The sequence below is a fragment of the Neolamprologus brichardi genome, chromosome 9 (genome assembly GCF_056152115.1).
Source record: "Neolamprologus brichardi isolate AB-2024 chromosome 9, ASM5615211v1, whole genome shotgun sequence".
Taxonomy (NCBI): Eukaryota; Metazoa; Chordata; class Actinopteri; order Cichliformes; family Cichlidae; genus Neolamprologus; species Neolamprologus brichardi.
In genome coordinates this window covers 6,858,697-6,879,080 of record NC_142112.1, presented here as the reverse complement: position 1 = coordinate 6,879,080, position 20,384 = coordinate 6,858,697, and the positions used below count along the sequence as shown (strand labels likewise).

The 20,384-nt window shown below is 40.9% G+C and overlaps 1 protein-coding gene across 5 annotated transcripts; it reads left to right on the top strand.

Moving 5' to 3' along the window:
* The first annotated feature begins 618 nt into the window (after positions 1-618).
* On the top strand, positions 619-18,012 carry naf1 (nuclear assembly factor 1 homolog (S. cerevisiae)). Of its 5 annotated transcripts, XM_006805638.2 has the most exons (10): positions 829-915; positions 6,103-6,280; positions 8,541-8,791; positions 8,864-8,990; positions 10,549-10,642; positions 10,756-10,838; positions 14,225-14,385; positions 14,967-15,018; positions 15,732-15,816; positions 17,119-18,012. In XM_006805638.2, exons 3-10 carry the CDS (start codon positions 8,544-8,546, stop codon positions 17,466-17,468), a joined length of 1,200 nt encoding a protein of 399 aa, XP_006805701.2. In that variant the 5' UTR covers positions 829-915; positions 6,103-6,280; positions 8,541-8,543; the 3' UTR covers positions 17,469-18,012. The 5 variants fall into 5 exon arrangements, with proteins under 5 accessions (XP_006805699.2, XP_006805700.2, XP_006805701.2 ...); XM_006805636.2 differs by lacking the exons at positions 829-915; positions 6,103-6,280 and adding an exon at positions 619-814; XM_006805637.2 differs by lacking the exon at positions 6,103-6,280 and having other exon boundaries at positions 823-915.
* Positions 18,013-20,384: the final 2,372 nt, after the last annotated feature.

Sequence of the window (20,384 nt, the reverse complement as noted above, 5' to 3'; positions counted from 1 at the left end):
ATTGTTCTCCTTCGTTTTGTACATAACTTTTTTGGGGGGCAAAGAAAAAGCAAGAAGGTATTGGAACCGGAGAATGAACGTTTTGCGGTGCTGCAAATGCTTGCATTTGATGCGGTACTTGGATTTTTTGTCACGAGTTACCGGCATGCAATGCGCGAAAGTCACGTGGTCTGTCAATCTCTATACACATCAATATATCAACAATTATGATAGCCAGTTTTATCATTTACATGACTCTGCACTGTGAGTATTTGTGCTTATGCATATTAGATTTTAAAGCTTTTATACTGTGAGACCATTTAGAGCCAACCTGACTTCTGCTTTTTACTTTAGAATTTAAATTGTAGTTTAATACAAAACCCCCAGCAAAATACAACCCCACGTGTTACACACGAACATGTGGCTGTAGCTGGTCAAATTCAAACATAACCAGCGGATGTAGCAATTCTAATCTTCAAAATAAAATAGACGAATACTTAAGACCACATTCTCAACTTATTTAAACCTAACTATACAGTACAAATAAGGATACAATTCATACCATATCCATTTTTATGACGGCATTCTTAATGGAACTATTATTACAGCAATGGAACAATAAAATAGCATTTTATAAAATGTTATCCCAAAGCTAGGTTATCAAATGGGATAAAATGGGGAACGTTTGAATGCCTTAAACCTAAATCGCTAAGAGCCCCACAAGACTTATTCAATACCCCTGCTTTTTGTATTTACCTTTGAGAAGTTTGCACTAATTTACATCCGTATGACTTCTCATTGTGTTCCAGTTCGTCGCAATGCTTTTAAACTGAAGGTACGTAACGGATACAGTGTCGCTCATTTCCCTGAAGTTAGCTTGCGTGGTTCTCCGGGAGACTTTTTGCAACGTGGTTCTGGAGCTCCACAAGTAATCAGGTAGTAATATCATTAAACTACTCGGTCCACTTTTTATAATCTTTGTGTCGAATTTGCTGTGGGAAGTTTCCGTTCTTCATACTGGTTTTTGACTGTAGTACCTCTGTGGGAGTTTAACGGGGCTAACGAATAGCACGTTAGCTATGTTTAGCTTCTGCATGTAAACAGTACACGTGTTTACATAAACAATACACTTATTTACGTGTGCAAACGTGTGTTTGGCTTGGTGTGGCCTGGAGGTTACTTTTGACCGTTGGTCACCTTTGTACTCCTGAAACTGACCAGATGCTGGTGTAATGGTTGACTTTGAATCCAGCGATCCGAGTTCACATCTCCTGAGACCTCGGCCTCCATAATGCCGTTGTACATGTGCAATGACAATAAAGGGCTGTGTTATATAAGTGGACGTAGTTTTGCAGATAGTTGTTGTTATTATTATGGGGTTTTTTTTATAATTATCTGGGCAAACTAGTCACCTCATAGTGTGTCCGACTAGTTTTGCATTTGGCTAGGGTCAGTGTCAGTACTGGTAGCAGCAGGCAGTACTTGGAACCCAAACAGGTTTCACAGTCCAAGTCCTCCATCATGGAACATCAATATGTGTCTTTGCTGTGTCCCCCGGTAACGTCTCAAGAGCATGGAGGAAACTCCAGGAGACAGAGCTAGACAGGGCCGTAGAAGGTCCCTAACTAGTATCTGCTCCTTTGAGGAATGACGAATAATATGAGCACTGCCAGAGCAATGACCTCCAGCAGGCCACTGGTGTGAATGTCTCTGACAAGACTGTCAGAAACCAACCTCAAGAGGGTGGCCTCAGGGCCTGACATCCTCAAGTGAGTCCTGTGCTCAGTGTTTAGCACTGTGGAGCCCAGTTGGCATTTGCCATAGAATACAAAATTAAGAATTTGCAGGTCCACTACTGTCACCCTGTGCTTTACCCCAAGCACACGTGACAGACATGAAAGGCTTTGGAGTAGTGATGTACGATACCACTGATTTCCTTTCCGATCCGATACCAAGTTATATTCAGGGTGGTATCGACGATACTGATCCGATACCGATACTTTATACAAAAACGTATTTTATTTATTGTCTCAAATTATAGCGTCATAATGATTGCAGGACATCAGATTACTTGTTCTTATCATTTAATAATGCTGAGTTCATCATATAGAAATAAAAAAACTGAAGTTGTACCCTATTTGAACTCCTTGCCTGCCTGCAGCACTAAAGGACTCTGTGAGAGATGTCTGTCTCGCCCTAGCAGCACCTGTCCCTCTCCTCCTCTTCAGTTCGGCTCAACATACGCGCCTCATATTCTGTGATGTGATTTACTTTGAGGTGTTTGACAAGGTTAGTGATGTTGCCACAACCATACATGCCAACCCTCCCGATTTTTCCGGGAGAATCCCGGAGCCACCATTCTCCCGAATTTCCACCTGGACAACAAAATTAAAAAACCATATCGTAGAATTCAAAGCACGGCCCAGCCAATTCCAGTTTCCAACAATGGCGGCAGCTACTTAGTTTTAATATTACTCTTATTTCTCTTTCTGGGTCCCAAAAAAAACGTTTAACATATTTTCAGGTGAGAATGTAGCTGTGTAAACTTCAAATATCTGAGCCGACCGACACATCGTTTTCAAACCCCCGCGGTCTTTCACTACTCGGGTTAAACATGATATATAAGTCACTTTGATAACTTAAAAATGTTATTGTTTGGCTTTTTCAGTGTTTTATTTGTTCGTGAGTAAATCGGTTTGGCTGAGATTAAAGTTATTAGATTAGATTAAATTAAATGTAACTTTATTAATCCCTTGGGCGGGTTCTTCCGGGGTTTTCACACAGCTCAATAAACGTCAAACAGAAAACTAATTAAACAGAAGTGTGAGACGGTCGAGAGTTTACGCCAGCGCCCGGTTATATTTTAGATAGCAAGGAGCAGACGGCAGAGTTTCACTCCACCGAGGGAGCTCGTGACGTACTACCCGGCTTTCTTTAGACCGCCAAGGCTGGGTCCTCAGGTGGAAGCAGCCTCTGAATTTGGACACCCCCGCTGTTTCCGGGCCAGCTAATAATAACGGTGACATTTAACGTATTTTATTCGATAAATAAACACTGTAAAATGTATTTATCACCCCCCCCCCCAACAGCCCTTTTGAATGTCTCCCTAATTCTGAGGTCTCAAGGTTGGAAAAGTATGGCCACAACACCTCACTTTTTTGCCATATGTATCGCAAACCACGTCTCAGCTGTTTGTGGAGGTAAAATATGTCCGCACAATTATGCTCAGCCATTGTTGTGAGTGCGCACGCCAATGGGCTGCGAGACATTTATACAGCCGTATTTCGCACATGACTATGAAAGGCGGTAGAGGAAGTAGTTCCTTTGAATGTAGGCAATCCGAATGTTATAGTTTCTTTCCACCGTGTTCCTGTTAATGATAAACTACAAATTTACCCTAAATTACTAAAATATCGCTATTTTAATGTGAGAATTGATTCTAGAACATGATGACTGGTATTGGAGGAATCGATATTTCAGGATCGATCCGCACATCACTACTTTGGAGAAACCGTCAAGAACGTTATGGTGAGGAGGCCAATCCATGAAGGAACACACGGACCTCTGCAGGCTAGGGTTAGGGGAATATGGGGTTATTTTTGTGCCACAATTCTGAGCGCACGTAAAAAAAAAAATTGCAGGTGCAAGAGTTGCATTTTGAGGAGAAATTAATTTTGAGCGAAGAAAAGCTAAATTTGAGTGAACAAAATTCATTGCTGCGTGCAACTCTTGCACCTGCAAAAAAATTTTTTTAACGTGCACTCAGAATAGTGGCACAAAAATAACCCCATAAGGCAATGGCATGCTGACTGTTGTGGTCAGTGGTATCATTGTGAATTATACAAGTTAGTCAAACTTTCAGTTGAGCCACAGTAGTCATACACAGTGAGGATGTAACACTATTACAGGGTTCGTACGGGTGCTTGAAATCCTTGAAAATGCTTGAATTTTAATGTTGTGTTTTCAAGGTTTGAAAAGTGCTTGAATTTCAGATGTGGTGCTTAAAAGTGCTTGAAAGTGTAACTGTATTTCATTCACCACAAATAACTATCTGATTGAATAGTTTTCTTATCAGATAGAGAAATAAAATGAGTCGCAAAATGTAGAGGCAAAATTTCCCCGCCTGGGCTGCCTTGCGCCTCAGTCTGTTTCAACGTGTGACCCCGCCCCTCCCTCGGACAGTCGGGGATGAGTGCGCTAACATACCTGTAGGTCGCTGTTTTAATGAGTGTTTGATGGAAAACAACAATGGGGGAGTTTGCGCTCTCCAGTCGCATGATAGGTGAGTCCTAGTAAATAATTTTCCAGTACGTGTACTGTCAATAGAAAATTGTACTTAGTAGTCAGTATAATCTTTTAATAATATAAGTCTGCAAATGATAGAATACTGCATGATGACCTTTTTATGATTCAGACTGTTGTTATAGTTAACTGTGACCTGTTATGCAGGGAAGGAGCAGTACCTGCTAGATAAGAGCTTAACGAGCAGTTTCACTTCGTGCCAGGTAGAGAGGCATCTCCTGGCACACAGTGCACACACACACACACACACACACACACACACACACACACACACACACACACACACACACACACACACACACACACACACACACACACACACACACACACACACATCCACATTCCAATGTAATAAACGAATGCACCTACTGTTGTATATAAATAAAGACCAGGGCAGTGGCAGAGCGCGAGTCCCGGAGCCCTCACTCTTGTGCGAGTGCTCTGTGACTGCCCTTGCATGCAAGTAAAACTGTGTGTCTCCACTCTCTGACTCTCAGCTGAAGAAGTGTTTAAGAATATATCTCATGACATGTACGTTACACATGCTATTTTTAAAAAATATGATTATTATTTTGCTAGCTATCAAACCCGCTGGAGAAATGTTTGAAATGCACTGAGTGTGATGCAGTATGGCAGCGCTATTATGGAATATGCTGTGAACTTAGCTAACATTACTTAGCAGTGATATGAGTTACTTTGCTCAAGTGAAAGCTTTAAACATTAGCCTGATACATCACTAGCTAACTTGAGGCTTTCTGATTAACCCTCTGGGGTCGACGGACCCAGAGTCAACTTGGGTCGAACGTGCAGACTTCAAACTATATACCAGTGTTTAAATTGTGTTGATAGGCCACGTAAAACCGATGTTTTTTGTTTTTAATAAAACAGTGGCGTTTACTCTGGGAAGAAACTGTAAAAACTGTGTTTTCTAAGGAGAGCGCAAGCAAACACGCTTTGCTTGTGAGTGAAAAACGACAGTCATTGGTGAAAAAAGAAAAAAACACTCCTTCCCTACTGGTGGAAAAATCGACCAATCAAAAAAATGATATGGCAACATGTGGCATTTGGTTGTTTGGGAAGAGAGGGAACTTTGAGGAGTGAGCAAAAGAGAGAGAGAGAGACAGTTTTGATACATGAGAAATTTGTGAGATTTACCGTGTTTGGAGTCTCAAGTTAGTGTGTTGTCTTGTGTAGTTAGTTTGTAGTGTAGTCGTTGTTTTGTTTTGTGTGTCAGTTCTTAAAGTTTTAAAGTATATAGAGGACAAATGAAAGTAGTCAAAAACGGCCAATTATATCCTGGACCCAAGCTTTTTGGAGTATTTGAAATAATGGTAATATGAGTGATCCATATGGTCACAAAGAATAGCCACTTGTTTCTGTGCTACCAAAGTTCCCCGGCTTTCATTCAAAATGTGTTTATCTTCAGCACCTGCACATTAAACTACTTAAAACTCATAAATGTCTTCAAGCTCACACTGAGGCCTGTGGGGCACAATCAGCCACTGAGACAGTACACACATTTATATATGTATTTGTATATGAATATTTCATACTTTAAGGCTGCCTGTTTATTTAAGGGAGATACAAAATACATTGGAATTGTACATCATAATATCACAGATGATAATTTAAATAGATTTTAAGTAGATGCTTGTGCATTCTTAAAGTCGTATATGTTGAATTGAACTATGTTATCTGTTCAAAGCCTCCCAGTCAGTGCTGTTCTCCATGCCTGTCTGACTGTACATGATGTTATTAGCACAAACACTTTAAAGGTGATCATTTAGGACTTCAGAACTGTTATCTGTGACTCTGATCTAGGATCTGGCGCACTGATTCCTGACGCCGTGGGAAGCCAGCACCGAAGTCTGTCGACAGCCCTCTTAGACGAGGACAAAAGCCCCGGGACGTGAATTCGGGTCCGGGCCGGTGTTTATAGTCTGGTCCACGGCAGTGGGATTCAGTCTGACGATCCGAACCACCAGTGAGACATCTGAGGGTGAGAAACAGTATTTTGCTATATAAAACTGCCGCAAAGGTTTAATAAAACGCGTAAAATAGGTTAGAAGTAGCCGCAATTACTTTGTAACAAATTATAAATTGCGCAAATGTCTATGTGTGTGTATGTGTCTGGAAGTAAGTTGATTTTACAGCACAATACGCTGCTGAACTACTTCTATTTTTGTTTTCTTTGCTTGAGGCTCATGTACTGGTGACAAAGGAGGACGGTTGAGTTTCATGTCATAAAACTGATACCGCGTCACTTTTAAGGTGAAGTCGAAGGCCGTATCAGTAAACCACTTTGAAGTCAAGCGTGCCAGTGACGGCCCAGCAAAATCTTTGACATGGGGAATAAGCAAGCAAAATTAACACCTGATGAGGAATGGTTAGAGAAGCAGCAAGCCACATGGCAACATGTGGCATTTGGTTGTTTGGGAAGAGAGGGAAGTTTTAGGAGTGAGCGAGAGAAAGAGAGAGAGTGAGTTTTGATACATGAGAAATTTGTGAGGTTTACCGTGTTTGGAGTCTCAAGTTAGTGTGTTGTCTTGTGTAGTTAGTTTGTAGTGTAGTCGCTGTTTTGTTTTGTGTGTCAGTTCTACTAGTGAATGTCACAGTTGCTGCAAAAAAGCCACCAAAGGCAGATTGCAGTGTAAACATGCTTGTGGTTTTTACAGTCAAATATCACTTTCTACTCGTATTTTAAATTTTGTCTGAATTTAGATAAATTGTGCTGATACAGTTTGTCAAAATGAGAAAATAACAGATTGGCAAGATAAACAGTTTTTAAAGTTGAAATATAGAGGCCAAATGAAAGTAGTCAAAAACGGCCAATTATATCCTGGACCCAAGCTTTTTGGAGTATTTGAAATAATGGTAATATGAGTGATCCATATGGTCACAAAGAATAGCCACTTGTTTCTGTGCTACCAAAGTTCCCCGGCTTTCATTCAAAATGTGTTTATCTTCAGCACCTGCACATTAAACTACTTAAAACTCATAAATGTCTTCAAGCTCACACTGAGGCCTGTGGGGCACAATCAGCCACTGAGACAGTACACACATTTATATATGTATTTGTATATGAATATTTCATACTTTAAGGCTGCCTGTTTATTTAAGGGAGATACAAAATACATTGGAATTGTACATAATAATATCACAGATGATAATTTAAATAGATTTTAAGTAGATGCTTGTGCATTCTTAAAGTCGTATATGTTGAATTAAACTATGTTATCTGTTCAAAGCCTCCCAGTCAGTGCTGTTCTCCATGCCTGTCTGACTGTACATGATGTTATTAGCACAAACACTTTAAAGGTGATCATTTAGGACTTCAACAATAATACAGACAGCAATGTAGTTAGCAATAGAACAGTTTTATTGGGAATTAACTTAAAAAACAAACAAACAAACATCTGTCTCCTATTTTTTGTCACGCAGGAAAGAAGCATGAGAGCTGATGAGAAGACTTTTTTATTTCTTTTTGGGGGGGGGGGGGGGGTTCAACAGGAGAAGAATATCTCTAACAAGTTGATTTGTTCACATTGTCACATCTTAATTTTTAAGTGAAATGTGCATTTTGAGTTTATACACTATGTATATAAGGCAACCGTTTCCTTTTGCAGTATTTTTGTGTGGTGCGTTTTTCTATTTCTTAACAAAAGGTGAACAAAGGTGTTTAAGTTCCCCTAGGATGATTTGTTTTAATTTTCACATGGTCTTACCGAGGTGATGCGAATTGACAAATGCATTCTTTTTTTGGGGGGGGGGGCATGTGCTGGAAAAGCTTGAAAAGGGACCTTGTAGGTGCTTAAAAAGTGCTTGAATTTGACCCTGAAAAAGGCATATGAACCCTGCTATTAACAAAATATTTCTATATCAGTAAAGTTTTAGTAGCCAGTTATTATCCTAACCCCCAATTCGTTATTATCAGGTTGTATTTAAAACTTCTTGAAAAATCTTCAGCTGATCCAAAATGCTGCAGCGTACTGGCAGGGATTAGAAAGAGAGAGCGTACTGACTCCTCCTAATTATATCCCTGTTAAATCCAACGTCAAATGTAAAATCCTGCTCCTCGCGTACATTGTCTTGAATGATCAGTCCCTGTCTTATTTTAAAGACCCTATAGTACCTTATCACCCCAATAGATAGTGATTTATCGTACCCAAACAAAGTGTCTTGAGGCAACAGTTGTTGTAGTTTGGGGCTGTATAAATAAAATGACATTTAAAGTAACAGATTTTGAAACACATTTCAAGATAATGTTACAGATCGATGAGAACCTAACAGAGGGAAATGGACCGGCAGAAGCTGTAAAAGACGAGGATATGGAGGTTACAGTAACATCTCAACTAGAAGATGTCCTGGTGACCTCTGACAATGCTGAGATGGTGTCAAACACACAAACACCTTTAGAAGAAGAAAGGGCAGATGCACAAAGGCACTCAATAGCAGCAACCGTGTCTTTAGACACGCATAAGAGCGGCGAGGATTCTGAGGACTCGGACAGGTATGAAAACGCACAGCTGTCAGCGTGGTAAAACAAAGACGGGTGTCGCTAATGCTCTTTTCCTGTCCTCAGTGACAGCTCTTCCTCATCATCTTCATCCTTCTCTTCTCCCTCTGCACCTGCGGCTGAGGAAGAAGATGATGATGAAGGTTTCAGCCAACCAGCACCCATCAAAACGCGAGATGAGATTCTGCTCGAGGTCAGTCTGCAATCGTGTGTATGTGTGTTCTTGTTAAAACAGCGGTCCCTCTTTTACCGCGGGAGTTACGTTCTAAAAATAACCCACGATAGGTGAAATCTGCGAAGTAGCCAACTTTATTTTTCACAATTATTATAGATGTTTTACGGCTGTAAAACCCCACACTATACACTTTATACACTTTTCTCAGACAGGCATGAAATTTTTCACACTTCGCTCTCAAACCTTCGTAGAAAAATAAGTTCAGTGTTATAGAATGAAACCAAAGGAACCAGCAGATGACGACGTTTCGTCGACATTCGTGTGTTTGTTGGGGATAAAACTTAAAAAAACGTACAGTACAGCACTTCAGAGTCACACTGCTAGCAATCAAAGATTTATGTAAATTTGGCAAGCTGCACACATTCTGTACTGTACAGGAGACATGGCACGACATTGATTGACAATGGTCTACAGCCAATCCGGATGCAGAACACAATGTGCTGTTTTTTTTAAACAAAAAAAAAAAGCATGCAAAATTGCACCAAAAAAAATCTGCGAAAGGTGAACCGCATTATAGCGAGGGACCACTGTAGTCTAATATTAATTATAACACTGAAGGGACTGTAATGGTTTGTGTTAGGGCTGGGCGATGTGAAGAAAATCTAATAATAATAATAACTTTGGCTATATAACAATATACCATATAGTGCCTACTGATTCAAATTAACCATTCAACATGTTTTTTTTGAATGATATGGTTGAAAATAACATTTGTTTCTGGAGGTTATTTAAATATAGATAAATCAAAAGACTTAACCTTTAAGTTTCAAAATGTACCTCAACAAAGTAAGAATTAAAGACAGCTAAGAGGGTACATTCGTTTGTACTTCACAGTGCAAATGGATAATGACCCAAAACACATCGCAACAGCAGCTCAGGTCTGTTTTTCAGTGGCAGGACAGAGCATGTTTTTCAGTTATTAAATGCAAAACTGAATCCAGAGAGACCCTCAAACGACAGAAACTGAACATAGGTGAAGTCGAGCCAGTCAAGGGGCAAAACACAGCATTGGGTCGTGCCCATGGGTTCTAGACTTACAAAGCACTTAAAAAGATTTTACTTGTTTGGATAAAATCCCTGCATTTATGATCAGTAATTACAATAAGAGGTAAATCTTTCATCATTTGCCTCACACGGTACACTTATCACGGGGAACTAGAGCTACATTAACCTCCCAAGCAGAGATGGCCTGTGTTATTGAAAATCTCAGAGGGAGCAACAGGATAATGAGTGACTCTTACTAAGTCTGATACCAACATTTTGGCAGAAATGCTTAATAAGAATTAAATGAATAAAAATTACTCATGGGAAGTAATAAAATGTCTAGATTTTATATGTGATTGTTCCTGTAATGATGACATGTGATGTGAAGTAAAAATACCAACAGCATTAATGCCACACTGAGCATTGTTAGTTATTACATTCCAACCAACAAGAACCACTATTGGGGGGGGGGGGTCCTGAATTCTGAACGCTGTTCAGCCTTATGTCTAAATGTCATGTTGTTTGTGTGCAGGAACTTCCGGCAGTGGAGGAAGTATGTATTACCTTACCAGAAGACGCAGAATTGCAGCCACTGGGCACCGTGTCGAATATTATACAGCAGCTTGGTAAATATAGGCACAGATTGTTTTAAGGCTACATTAGTGTCTACCAGAGGAAGAGCAGGAACAGTTTTGGCTTGTTTTTCAACTTTCTTTTACCACTGCTTCTGTCACTGCAGTTATTATCCAGTCCCTGAAAGACACACCCCCTCTTCATGATGGCAGCATTATCTTCAAGTCTGATCGGGAGGCTGCGGCCAAGGTAAGCATGCCAACAGAAGCTTCTCTTTTGTAGAATGCAATAAGTTGCCTGTGTGGTTTTAAGGCCTTTACACACTGGACGAGTAAAATGCGTGCAAACATTTTGTGCATTTAAAAATATTTTTCAGACTCAACTATTCTTAATGCAGCCGTTCACACCAAACACATAATTACACATGACGAATTTGCAGCAAGGCAGCACGGTGGTTAGCACTGTTGCAGCAAGAAGGTCCTGAGTTCAATTCCACCATCAGGCCGGGGTCTTTCTGTGTGGAGTTTGCATGTTCTCCCCGTGTTTGCGTGGGTTCCCTCCGGGTACTCTGGCTTCCTCCCACCATCCAAAGATGTGCAGCTTGTGGGAATAGGTTAATTGGATAATCCAAATTGTCACTAGGTGTAAATGTGCGAATGAATGTGAGTGTGAATGGTTGTCTGTCCCTGTGTGTTGGCCCCGCGACAGACTGGCGACCTGTCCAGGGAGTACCCTGCCTCTCGCCCTATGACATCTGGGATAGGCTCCAGCGCCCCCCGCGACCCTGAAAAGGATAAGCGGAAGTGAATGGATGGATGGAATTTGCAGCATTTATTTTTACATCAGGTTTAATTTTTACGGCGCTTCAGGTGCATATAAACACATATACATATACACACACTCACAACTTTGTCCAGTGCTGATGCAATCAAAGTGTTCAGTATGACGGAACATTTGATTGTTGTGTAAAGAACGGCTCATAATCTGCTCTCGGCTACCTCAGGTATGGTCCCGTCTCTGCTAACGAGCTCAAACTGCCTCACTGACATCCTGAAATATGTACAAAAGCGGCCGTGATACAGCTTCAACTCCTTGATCAAACCGTGAAATTATCCCTGCTTGAAAATGGGTTGAACCCAGAAACTTTTTTTTTATTTTGTAGAATTAATTTTCTGCAAAAGCTCAGTGTGTATGTACACTACCAGTTAAAACTTTTAGTACACCCCAATTTTTTTTTCTTTTTTTTCATTTTTTTTTTTTTTTAAATGAAAATTTGTAGATGATGTTAGCTTCATCAGGTGGTGACCCAGCTTGCATTGGAGCAGTTTGTGGTCAAGTATGAAGCAGCGGGAGTTGGAATTAGCACCTTCAAGTTTGAGACCATGGCTCTCAGCCGGAAAAGGGTGGAATGCCTATTGCCCCAAGTGGAGGAGTTGATACATTACAGGTCAAAAGTTGCATGTAGAAAACCTCAATTTTTCTTTTTTCTTTTTTTTTTTTTTAAGTTAAAATTATGCAGTTTAATGCCTCATTGCACTCTGAAATGAAAGCATAGTACAAATAAGAAGAAATCATGGCATCAATTAATAGACCAAAATGTATTCTAAACTTTTGACTCATCAAAGTAGTCATCTTGGGCAGATAGAAAAGCTGAACACACCCGTGGCATTCTTTCTACAATAGGAATCAAATATTCTTCAGAAAGTCGTTCCCATATCTGTTGCAGAAGTTCCCATAAATGTGGACCTTGTAGGTTGCTTTGCTTTCACTCTTCTGTCCAGTTCATCTCAAACCAGCTCGATGGGTTTAAGTCTGGAGACTGTGCTGTCACTCCATGTTTTCAAGCTTAACATCTTGTTCTTTTTTCCTGAGGTAGGTCTGGTATAGCTTGGACTAGGGCTGTTCGATATAACGATATATATCGGATGACGATATAAAAACGGCTATCGTTTTATTTTACGCTATCGTTTGTTTCATGGTGTCGCAAAATAAACTGTTTACAGCAATATTTTCTCATCGTTTTGATGGCCACTGTAGTGGCTATATTAATTTCTTAAAGTTCTCTCTTTCTCTTATATTTAATATGACCACACTACAGACGGACAAGCGCCTATGTTTATGCGTTGTCGTTAGCAACAACGACGGTAAAACCATTGTGTGTCCGCTTGTTTATTTTCCACATAAACCTTTCACAATAAAGCTCAAGATCCTGTTGAGACTTTTCAAAATAAACTGAATCACGTAAAAGAGTATGCAGAGAGTTTATGGATGAGAAGCAAAAAAGAGCCGCCAGGTGCTAAAAAATAAACCTTAGACTCAAACGTTAGAACAGGCTTTTCCCCGCAGCACGCCGTGTAATAAATACAAAGAAAACGGCGGCCGTTACAACTTGTCTAAAAATGTATCGTTTCATGCATCGGTTAAAACACTCGACTCAAGGTACACAACGCCCAGCTGGAAACACTTCACGCAAGTTGAGCTGCCCGAGATTCACAGAATTTACAGAAAATGTTAAATGTTTGTGATTTATATTGTTATCGGGACGATAGATGTCTTATATCGGGATATGAGATTTTGGTCATATCGCACGGCCCTAGCTTATGTTTTGGGTGATTATCTTGCTGTAGGATGAACCCCTGACCAACTAGACACATACCAGAGGGTACTGCATGATGCTGCTGAATGCTGTGGTAGCTGTTTTGGTTCTGGGTGCCTCAATCTGGTCACCGAACCTGGATCCAGCAAAACAGCCCCAGACCATCACACTTCCTCCTGCATGTCTGACAGTCGATGCCACACACGGTGGAACCATCCTTTCACCTACCCGACAGCGTACAAAAATCCTGCATGATGAACCGAAGATTTCAAATGTTGATTCATCAGTCCATAATACCTTCTTCCAGTCTTCAGTAGTCCAGTGGTGGTGTGTCATTGCCCAGACAAGCCTCTTTGTCTTATTCTGATGCCTTCGCATTGGCTTTCTTGCTTCAACTCATCCTCCCTGCAGCTTGAAGTCTTGTCTTCACAGTTGAAACTGAGACTTGCTTACTACGACCACTATTAAGCTGTGCTTGAAGCTGTTGTCCTGTGAGCCGCCAATCACACAAAGCCGTTAACTCTCAGAAACTTGTCCTCTGATTCAGTTGTGGTTTTGAGTCTTGCAGACCTCTTCCTGTCAGAGTTTGTTTCTGAGTGCCTTTTGATGGTGAAGAAAATTGTACACACTGACACCTTGACTTTCTTTGCAGTTTCTCTGTAGGACAAACCAACATTTATAAGTGACATGATGGTGTGTCTTTCTTCCATTGTTAATTGTCTTTTTCTCACAGTTTGTGTAACAACACTACTTTCTGCAGTACAATACAGTTCAACTGATGCTCGGGAGGGTTGGTACCACAGTGTGCTCCAGCACTGCTTTTATGCAGACAGAAGGGGTTGGAAGTAATCCAGAAAAATAGGAATAGCTGTAGAAGCTTGATCAACCTCCATTGCTGCAGAACAACAAAATTGTTAACTGATTTTGTGTTTCCTGAAAAAGGCCTCTTTGTATAATCTGAAATGTACTTAATGTTTCAGTTTTGTAAAGGCCTTTACACACAATGATATGACAGTGTTGCACTGTTTCTTTGTTTCAGGTGTTTGAGGTATTTGGCCCGGTGTCCAGCCCGCTGTATGTTTTACGTTTTAATTCTGTGGACCAGATTATCAGTAAAGGGCTGAAAGAGGGTACTACCCTTTATTATGCACCAGCCATCAAGGAGTACACGGGATACATCCTCACACAGCAGCTAAGACTGTAAGTACACCATTAGCACCATAAGTGTTGGTCTCAGTACACTACTGATGTGGTTCTGTTGGTTCATAATCATGTCTTCTAATATGCACTGGAGAGTATGAAACGGCTGGTGTGAGAGTCGGCACCTGCAATATGGTTCTTGCCAGAAGACCGCTCCCTCTGTGTTTGACAAGAGAGGCTGTCGCTCACCTACAGTGTCTCACTTTGTGAACCAAAATGGTCACAATATCAGCAGATGAGGTGATGAATGATAGAAATAAGTCATCAGGAGATGTAGCTCTGATGTTCATGAGCTCATCTCTGGTCTGAGAAGTTCTGGTTGTATGGCAGTTTATCAGAGTGCACTGAAACACAGAGCTGGCTGTCTCCGGCACCATCACGAAGGTCAAAATCGGCAATACAGTCACATTTGGATTCCTTTGCTTCCAATCCATTTCAGTGGTGTACAGGGGCATATAGATATTTAGTTTTCTGTGTTGACCGTGTGTAAGCTACTTTTGATTCGGTGAATGGAATCTGTTAGGCTAAGCTCATGTCTGTGTGTTTGTTTGTTATGTTCAAATGAAAATATTTGTGTGCAGATTACAGGGATCAGATGCATCCTGGAAAAATGACCAAGAACCGCCAGAAGAGGTATGTATCCAACAACGTCCATTGTTCATTCAGAGTCACATTCACACAGATGTTTTGGGTTTGCTGAGTGGATACTAGTGCTACTTGCTGCCCTACTCTTTGTGGACTTCTTTTTAAATTTGTTTTATCACTTTATTCTTGGCTTTGGTTGTTATACTCCATCATTGCATACCACAGTTTTGTTGAGGAGAAGGCCCCCCTTCTTAAAGATGGGAACCACCACCCCCGTCTGCCAGTCCAGAAATACTGCCCCTTATCTTCTCGCAGCATTGTAGAGGTTTGTCAACCAAGACAGCCCCACAACATCAAGAGCCTTCAGAAACTTCATCCACCCCAGGGGCCCTGCCACCAAGGAGTTGTTTAACTGCCCCAGTGTTGTCCCCCTCATCCCCAGAGTTGCTTCCTCTATGGAAGACATGTCAGTGGGATTAAGGAAGTATTCCTTCCACCGGCTGACAATATCCTCAGTCGCCCAAACTATACACTGTGCATGTAGAGCACTTTTCCCCTCCCAAGTTGCTCCCACACTCGAGTTTTTGGTTCAGCCACTGCCCGAGCTGCTTTCCGCTTGGTCTGTCCATACCCATCGGCTGCCTCCGAAGTCCCACAGACTAACCAATCCCGATAGGACTCCTCTTTCAGGATTCCTTCTTTATGACTTCTGTCACAGATTTTTATAATTAATATATTTTTCCTCTCTCTCCACCTATTAGGCTCTAGACTATAGTGATGATGAGAAAGAGCAGGAAGCAAAGAGGAAACTGAAAAATGCCAAAAGGAAGGACACTAGCCACACAGGTACTCCCATAAAAACACATCTCCAGTTCTTCTATGTGATGTATAGCATGGATAATGATATCAGCTGAAATTAGAATACTGTAGAACAGGGGTCGGTAACCTGCGGCTCCGGAGCCGCATGCGGCTCTTTAGTCCTTATAGTGCGGCTCCGCGTGGTTTGGGAAAATAAATTAGAAGTATTTAGCTGAAGTGTATTTTATTTATGTTAGTTATTTTTTTAACTTGTAGTTCTAAATTGGAAGATTGTTGTGACATTGTAATATAAAAATAAAATTATATTTTATTATTTTTTCATCACTCAAAATAAACGTCACACTCGCGGAAGCCGGTGTACCCGCCAAAACGCCGTGCATTTATCGAGACTTTCAACCCCAGGTAGGCCAGTTATGGATCTTCGGATCCACATTGTCAGCAGCTGTTCTCCACCGTGAACTATGTTAAAAACAAACACTGCTCACGCCTCACAGATGGCAGCTTACAGTCCTGCGTAAAGATGAAAGTACAGCCCCATTGTAAACATATCACGGCAGACCCTACGATGTTTCCATGAACACGCTTTTCAGCATCTCTTTATTGACCACTTTTCACACACTGTTGCTGTACGCATACAGCCAGCTGTAGCTTTTCAGCTCACAGCCCGACATATACCAACAACGGCATAGATAGCACAGACGTTAAGGCGGCGAGGCGTGATTGCGGGTGCCGCTCAGGTGCGTCCGCCTCCCCTGCAGCGGTGCTGCAGACCGCACCCGGCCACACACATTAACCAGGTAAAATACATATTTAGACAGACTTTTGCAAATATCTATTTTTCATTTTTTTGCAGCATAGTGCTTTTTTTTCCAATTATTTTTTTAAAAGTCAGGTCGAGGCTCCAAAAGCTCAAAGGCAATATAACAGTTTTTGTTTGCTACATGGATCATTTTAGTTCAGCGTCTTTCCTTTTGTTATATTTCTTTAAGAGTTCAAAATGTGTTAATTACATAAATAAAATGTAATTTTCTCTGTAGCAGTTCATGGATTTCATAAGCAACACACCTTAGTTGTCCACACAAAGCATAAAAGTGAAAAACAATATATACAGTATTATCTTAATTTTAGATGTGAAAAAGTATTTGCAGCTCCCAGTGTTTTCTTTTGCGTGGAAACCGAGTCCAAATGGCTCTTTGGGTCTTAAAGGTTGCTGACCCCTGCTATAGAAGCACAAGTTTATATGCAGGTTTTGAAGACTAAAGTGTTACAAATAGAAGGTGATACCATCCATCTTTAAATACCATTTCTTGTTTTCCCCCTCTTCTCTAGACAATCGTACTCAGAACCCTTCGCAGCGGCAACATAAGCATGATGGAAGGGGCTTCCCACCAATACATACAAGGCCTTCTTTCCACCACCAGTACTCATTTAGACAGACAGAGCCACCACCAGGACACACAAATTTCCCCCCTATGTTCATCCATACTCCCTGTCCTTATCCTCCACCTCCTCACCATTTTCCTCCCTCTAACTTCCCTCTCTATCCCCCCCCTCCCCCTCCTCCTCCTCCATCTTTCTTCAATCCTGCTTTCTCCACTCCTTTCTGGCTGCCAAACTCTGCCCCCTTTTCTGACTTTCCCCGCCCTCCCCCTCCTCCTCCACCTCCTCCACCTCAGTGACAACTTGCAAAAACTATCAGCAGTGTCTTGTCTCTGATTGTAAAATAAAACATACTTAATGTAGGTGATAGAGTTGTGTACTTTGCCACTTTTATGTCTGTTATTTGTGACACAACCACATGCATTGTGTTTACCATCCTGTAAGATCATGAAAGATCACATCACATGAAAATGATATTTTTATATTCTAAAAAAAATCTGCCATTAATTTTCAAGCAGGGGCCAAAAAGCAAACTGGTATACTCTGAAACGCAGCATGTTTTCATCATCAGCAACTTTCTTTAGTCTTTCCATGTTGTTAGACAGATGGTGGACTAAACTGGAAATTAACTGACTACCTGCAGCTCGTTTTAGTGTCAAAGAGCTGCGTAAAGCTGCATGTACACTGAAATTGCTCAGATTAAGCACTTTATTTCAGGACTTTTTTTAAAAGCTTGTATTTTTAATGCAAACCTCATTTTACTTGAAATGGAAAAATGAACATTTTATTATTAGAGTGCGATCAGCTCAGTGTGATGATGATTATTAATAAACATTGCAAAAATACTGTCGAATTGTGCTTTGGTCATTTTATTTTCCAGCCTATTGTTGACTATATAAAGACACTGATACTGCTGTTATAGTGCTTCCACGCATACCACATTTAACAACAGTGGATGTATAACTTTATAGTATTTCGAACCTTTGTTTGGGGAAGTTTTGTTGAACTAGACCTGAAAATTTAATTCAATACCCCAGCTTTAGTGGATGTGTGAGAAGACATTAACATGACTTAAATTCTGTGATGTGTGCACTATTCCTGGTACATGCATTATATGAAGCCACAGGAAAAATTGCATATGTTTTTAGATTCTGAACAAAAAAGAACTAAACACAAACCTCTGCAGAAAAAGAGAAAAGTAACTTCACATATCTATGTCTATAGTTTTTTTTATTGTTCCTTATGTGTACTCTGTTCCATCAAACCCCACCTAAAGCAATTTTGTCAGTTAGTGGAAAAACCTAAGCCAGTATAGTAGGAATAAGCCAGTGCAAGTGGCAGTAGCCGTTTTCAAGACTCTTTCATTTCTGGGGAGCTGGCAAGCCATCTTTATATACACTTTACTGTTCAGACTGAAACACAGGTTAAACCTCACTACTGTCTGTTTTTGTTCTAGATACAAGATGTAATCATAACCTTTACGGACTACACCCATTCATCAAAAAAATTCAAAGTTGTTCTACCGTGTTATGTTGCCATTGTGCCTTAGTAAAGCTGGTTCATTAAAGCACGTTGTTGGATTGAGCAGAGTGAGCGCGTATGCTGTGCGCTTCACTCCATGGCCTGTGGTGAAATGTGCTGTGCTCATTGAGGAGGCTGGAGGTCTCAACACTGAAGTTTACTCACACTATCCTGTGGAACACAAACTTGGGGTGATCAGGATCCTGCAACACCAGGCAGAAAATGTTTCCTAGAAGTCTGAAAGGAAAGAAAAGGAACACATATGAATAAAACTCTTAAAACACATGGTTATCACAACTGAGCCTTCGTCAAGTCAAGTGAAGGTGCACGGTTAGAAACCAACTGCAACAGAAGGACAGGATCAGCAGGAAAGAGAAAGAGCAGGAAGCAAAGAGGAAACTGAAAAATGCCAAAAAGAAGGACAATAGCCACACAGGTACTCCCATAAAAACACATCTCCAGTTCTTCTATGTGATGTATAGCATGGATATGTCTGTGAAGCTTCTTCAGTTCAGGAACTGAAGAAGCTTCTCGGATGAGAGGTGAAACGTCTTCAAGCAACTTAAAGAAGTCCAGACGCTTTTCTTTGCAAGCTCCTTTGACTATAGCATGGATAATGATATCAGCTGGTCAGCAACCTCTGATCAGAAGATTGGAGGTTTGAATCCAGTGAATGGCTACCCTGTGGTACTCGTGAGCACTTGTGGTACTTGGATGAACCTTGGATACTTCGGATGAAAAATCAACATCAATTCAATGTCGTCTTGCTATCTGGGTACACACTACTCCTGGGGTGCTGGATTGGTGGCTGCCCACTGTTTCACTGGGTTAAATGCAGAGGGTAATTTCCCTATGGGACTTAATAAAGTATACAGAACAACATTGTCATCTCTTATCCATCAGGTTTATTGAGATAATTTTCTCCAAGCACGACATCCCAGTTCACTTCAGACCCAGACAAAACTCACAAACGCAAACATAAACTCAGCACATGCTGTGTACTGCAGCAAGGAGTGCCCAGCCCACTACTCTGCAATGAAATAACAATAAATCTTGTGTACCCTTTTTTAAGTGCGATTGTGGTGTTTTTCTACTGGTCACTATTAGAAGTAGTTTCTTTCTTGCACTGAAGCAATTTTGTTGCCCACTTTCTGACATATTAAGTAAACTGTGACAAAAACAGAATTTTAAAGAGAAGGAAAGTATTCCTATGTAGCTGAAATAAAAGGGGATTTTGTTAAAATAAATGCTTACGTGAGAATGTGCTAAAGACATATTTCACTAGCTGGGCCTACATTCTCAGTTACGATTGATGGTGGTGGATGAAGAAACGTGAACAGATGCTGCAATTTGGGGTGGGTCTCCAAGGGGACTGGCAGTGGCTCCCAGGCCAGGCAGATCCCCATGTACTAATGGGAAGTAAATAAAAAGTGGGTGCGGGGGATGAAATTGAGAACAGGTATTAGTGCAGGAGGCATATATTCACTGAAAACCGGAAGGGGCGGGCATGAGGTGTGGTCCCACTCCTGATATTCAGATATAATGAATGAAACATGCTGTGTTTATATAGGACCGAATGTTCATATATGTTGTTCATACAGTGGCTTGTGTAGCCGGATGGGCTACTCGCCCTTCTTTTTCTCTCTTTCTCGCTCGCTCTACTACCCTCGCTCTCTTTCCGCTGCACTCGCTCC

Bases quoted from the DNA above. Each gene is read 5' to 3' on its own strand.
- naf1 (XM_006805636.2), top strand. From the start codon at position 767: ATGACTTCTCATTGTGTTCCAGTTCGTCGCAATGCTTTTAAACTGAAG. The intron at 8,792-8,863 runs GTATGAAAACGC...TCCTGTCCTCAG, and splicing joins GATTCTGAGGACTCGGACAG to TGACAGCTCTTCCTCATCAT. The intron at 14,386-14,966 runs GTAAGTACACCA...ATTTGTGTGCAG, and splicing joins CTCACACAGCAGCTAAGACT to ATTACAGGGATCAGATGCAT.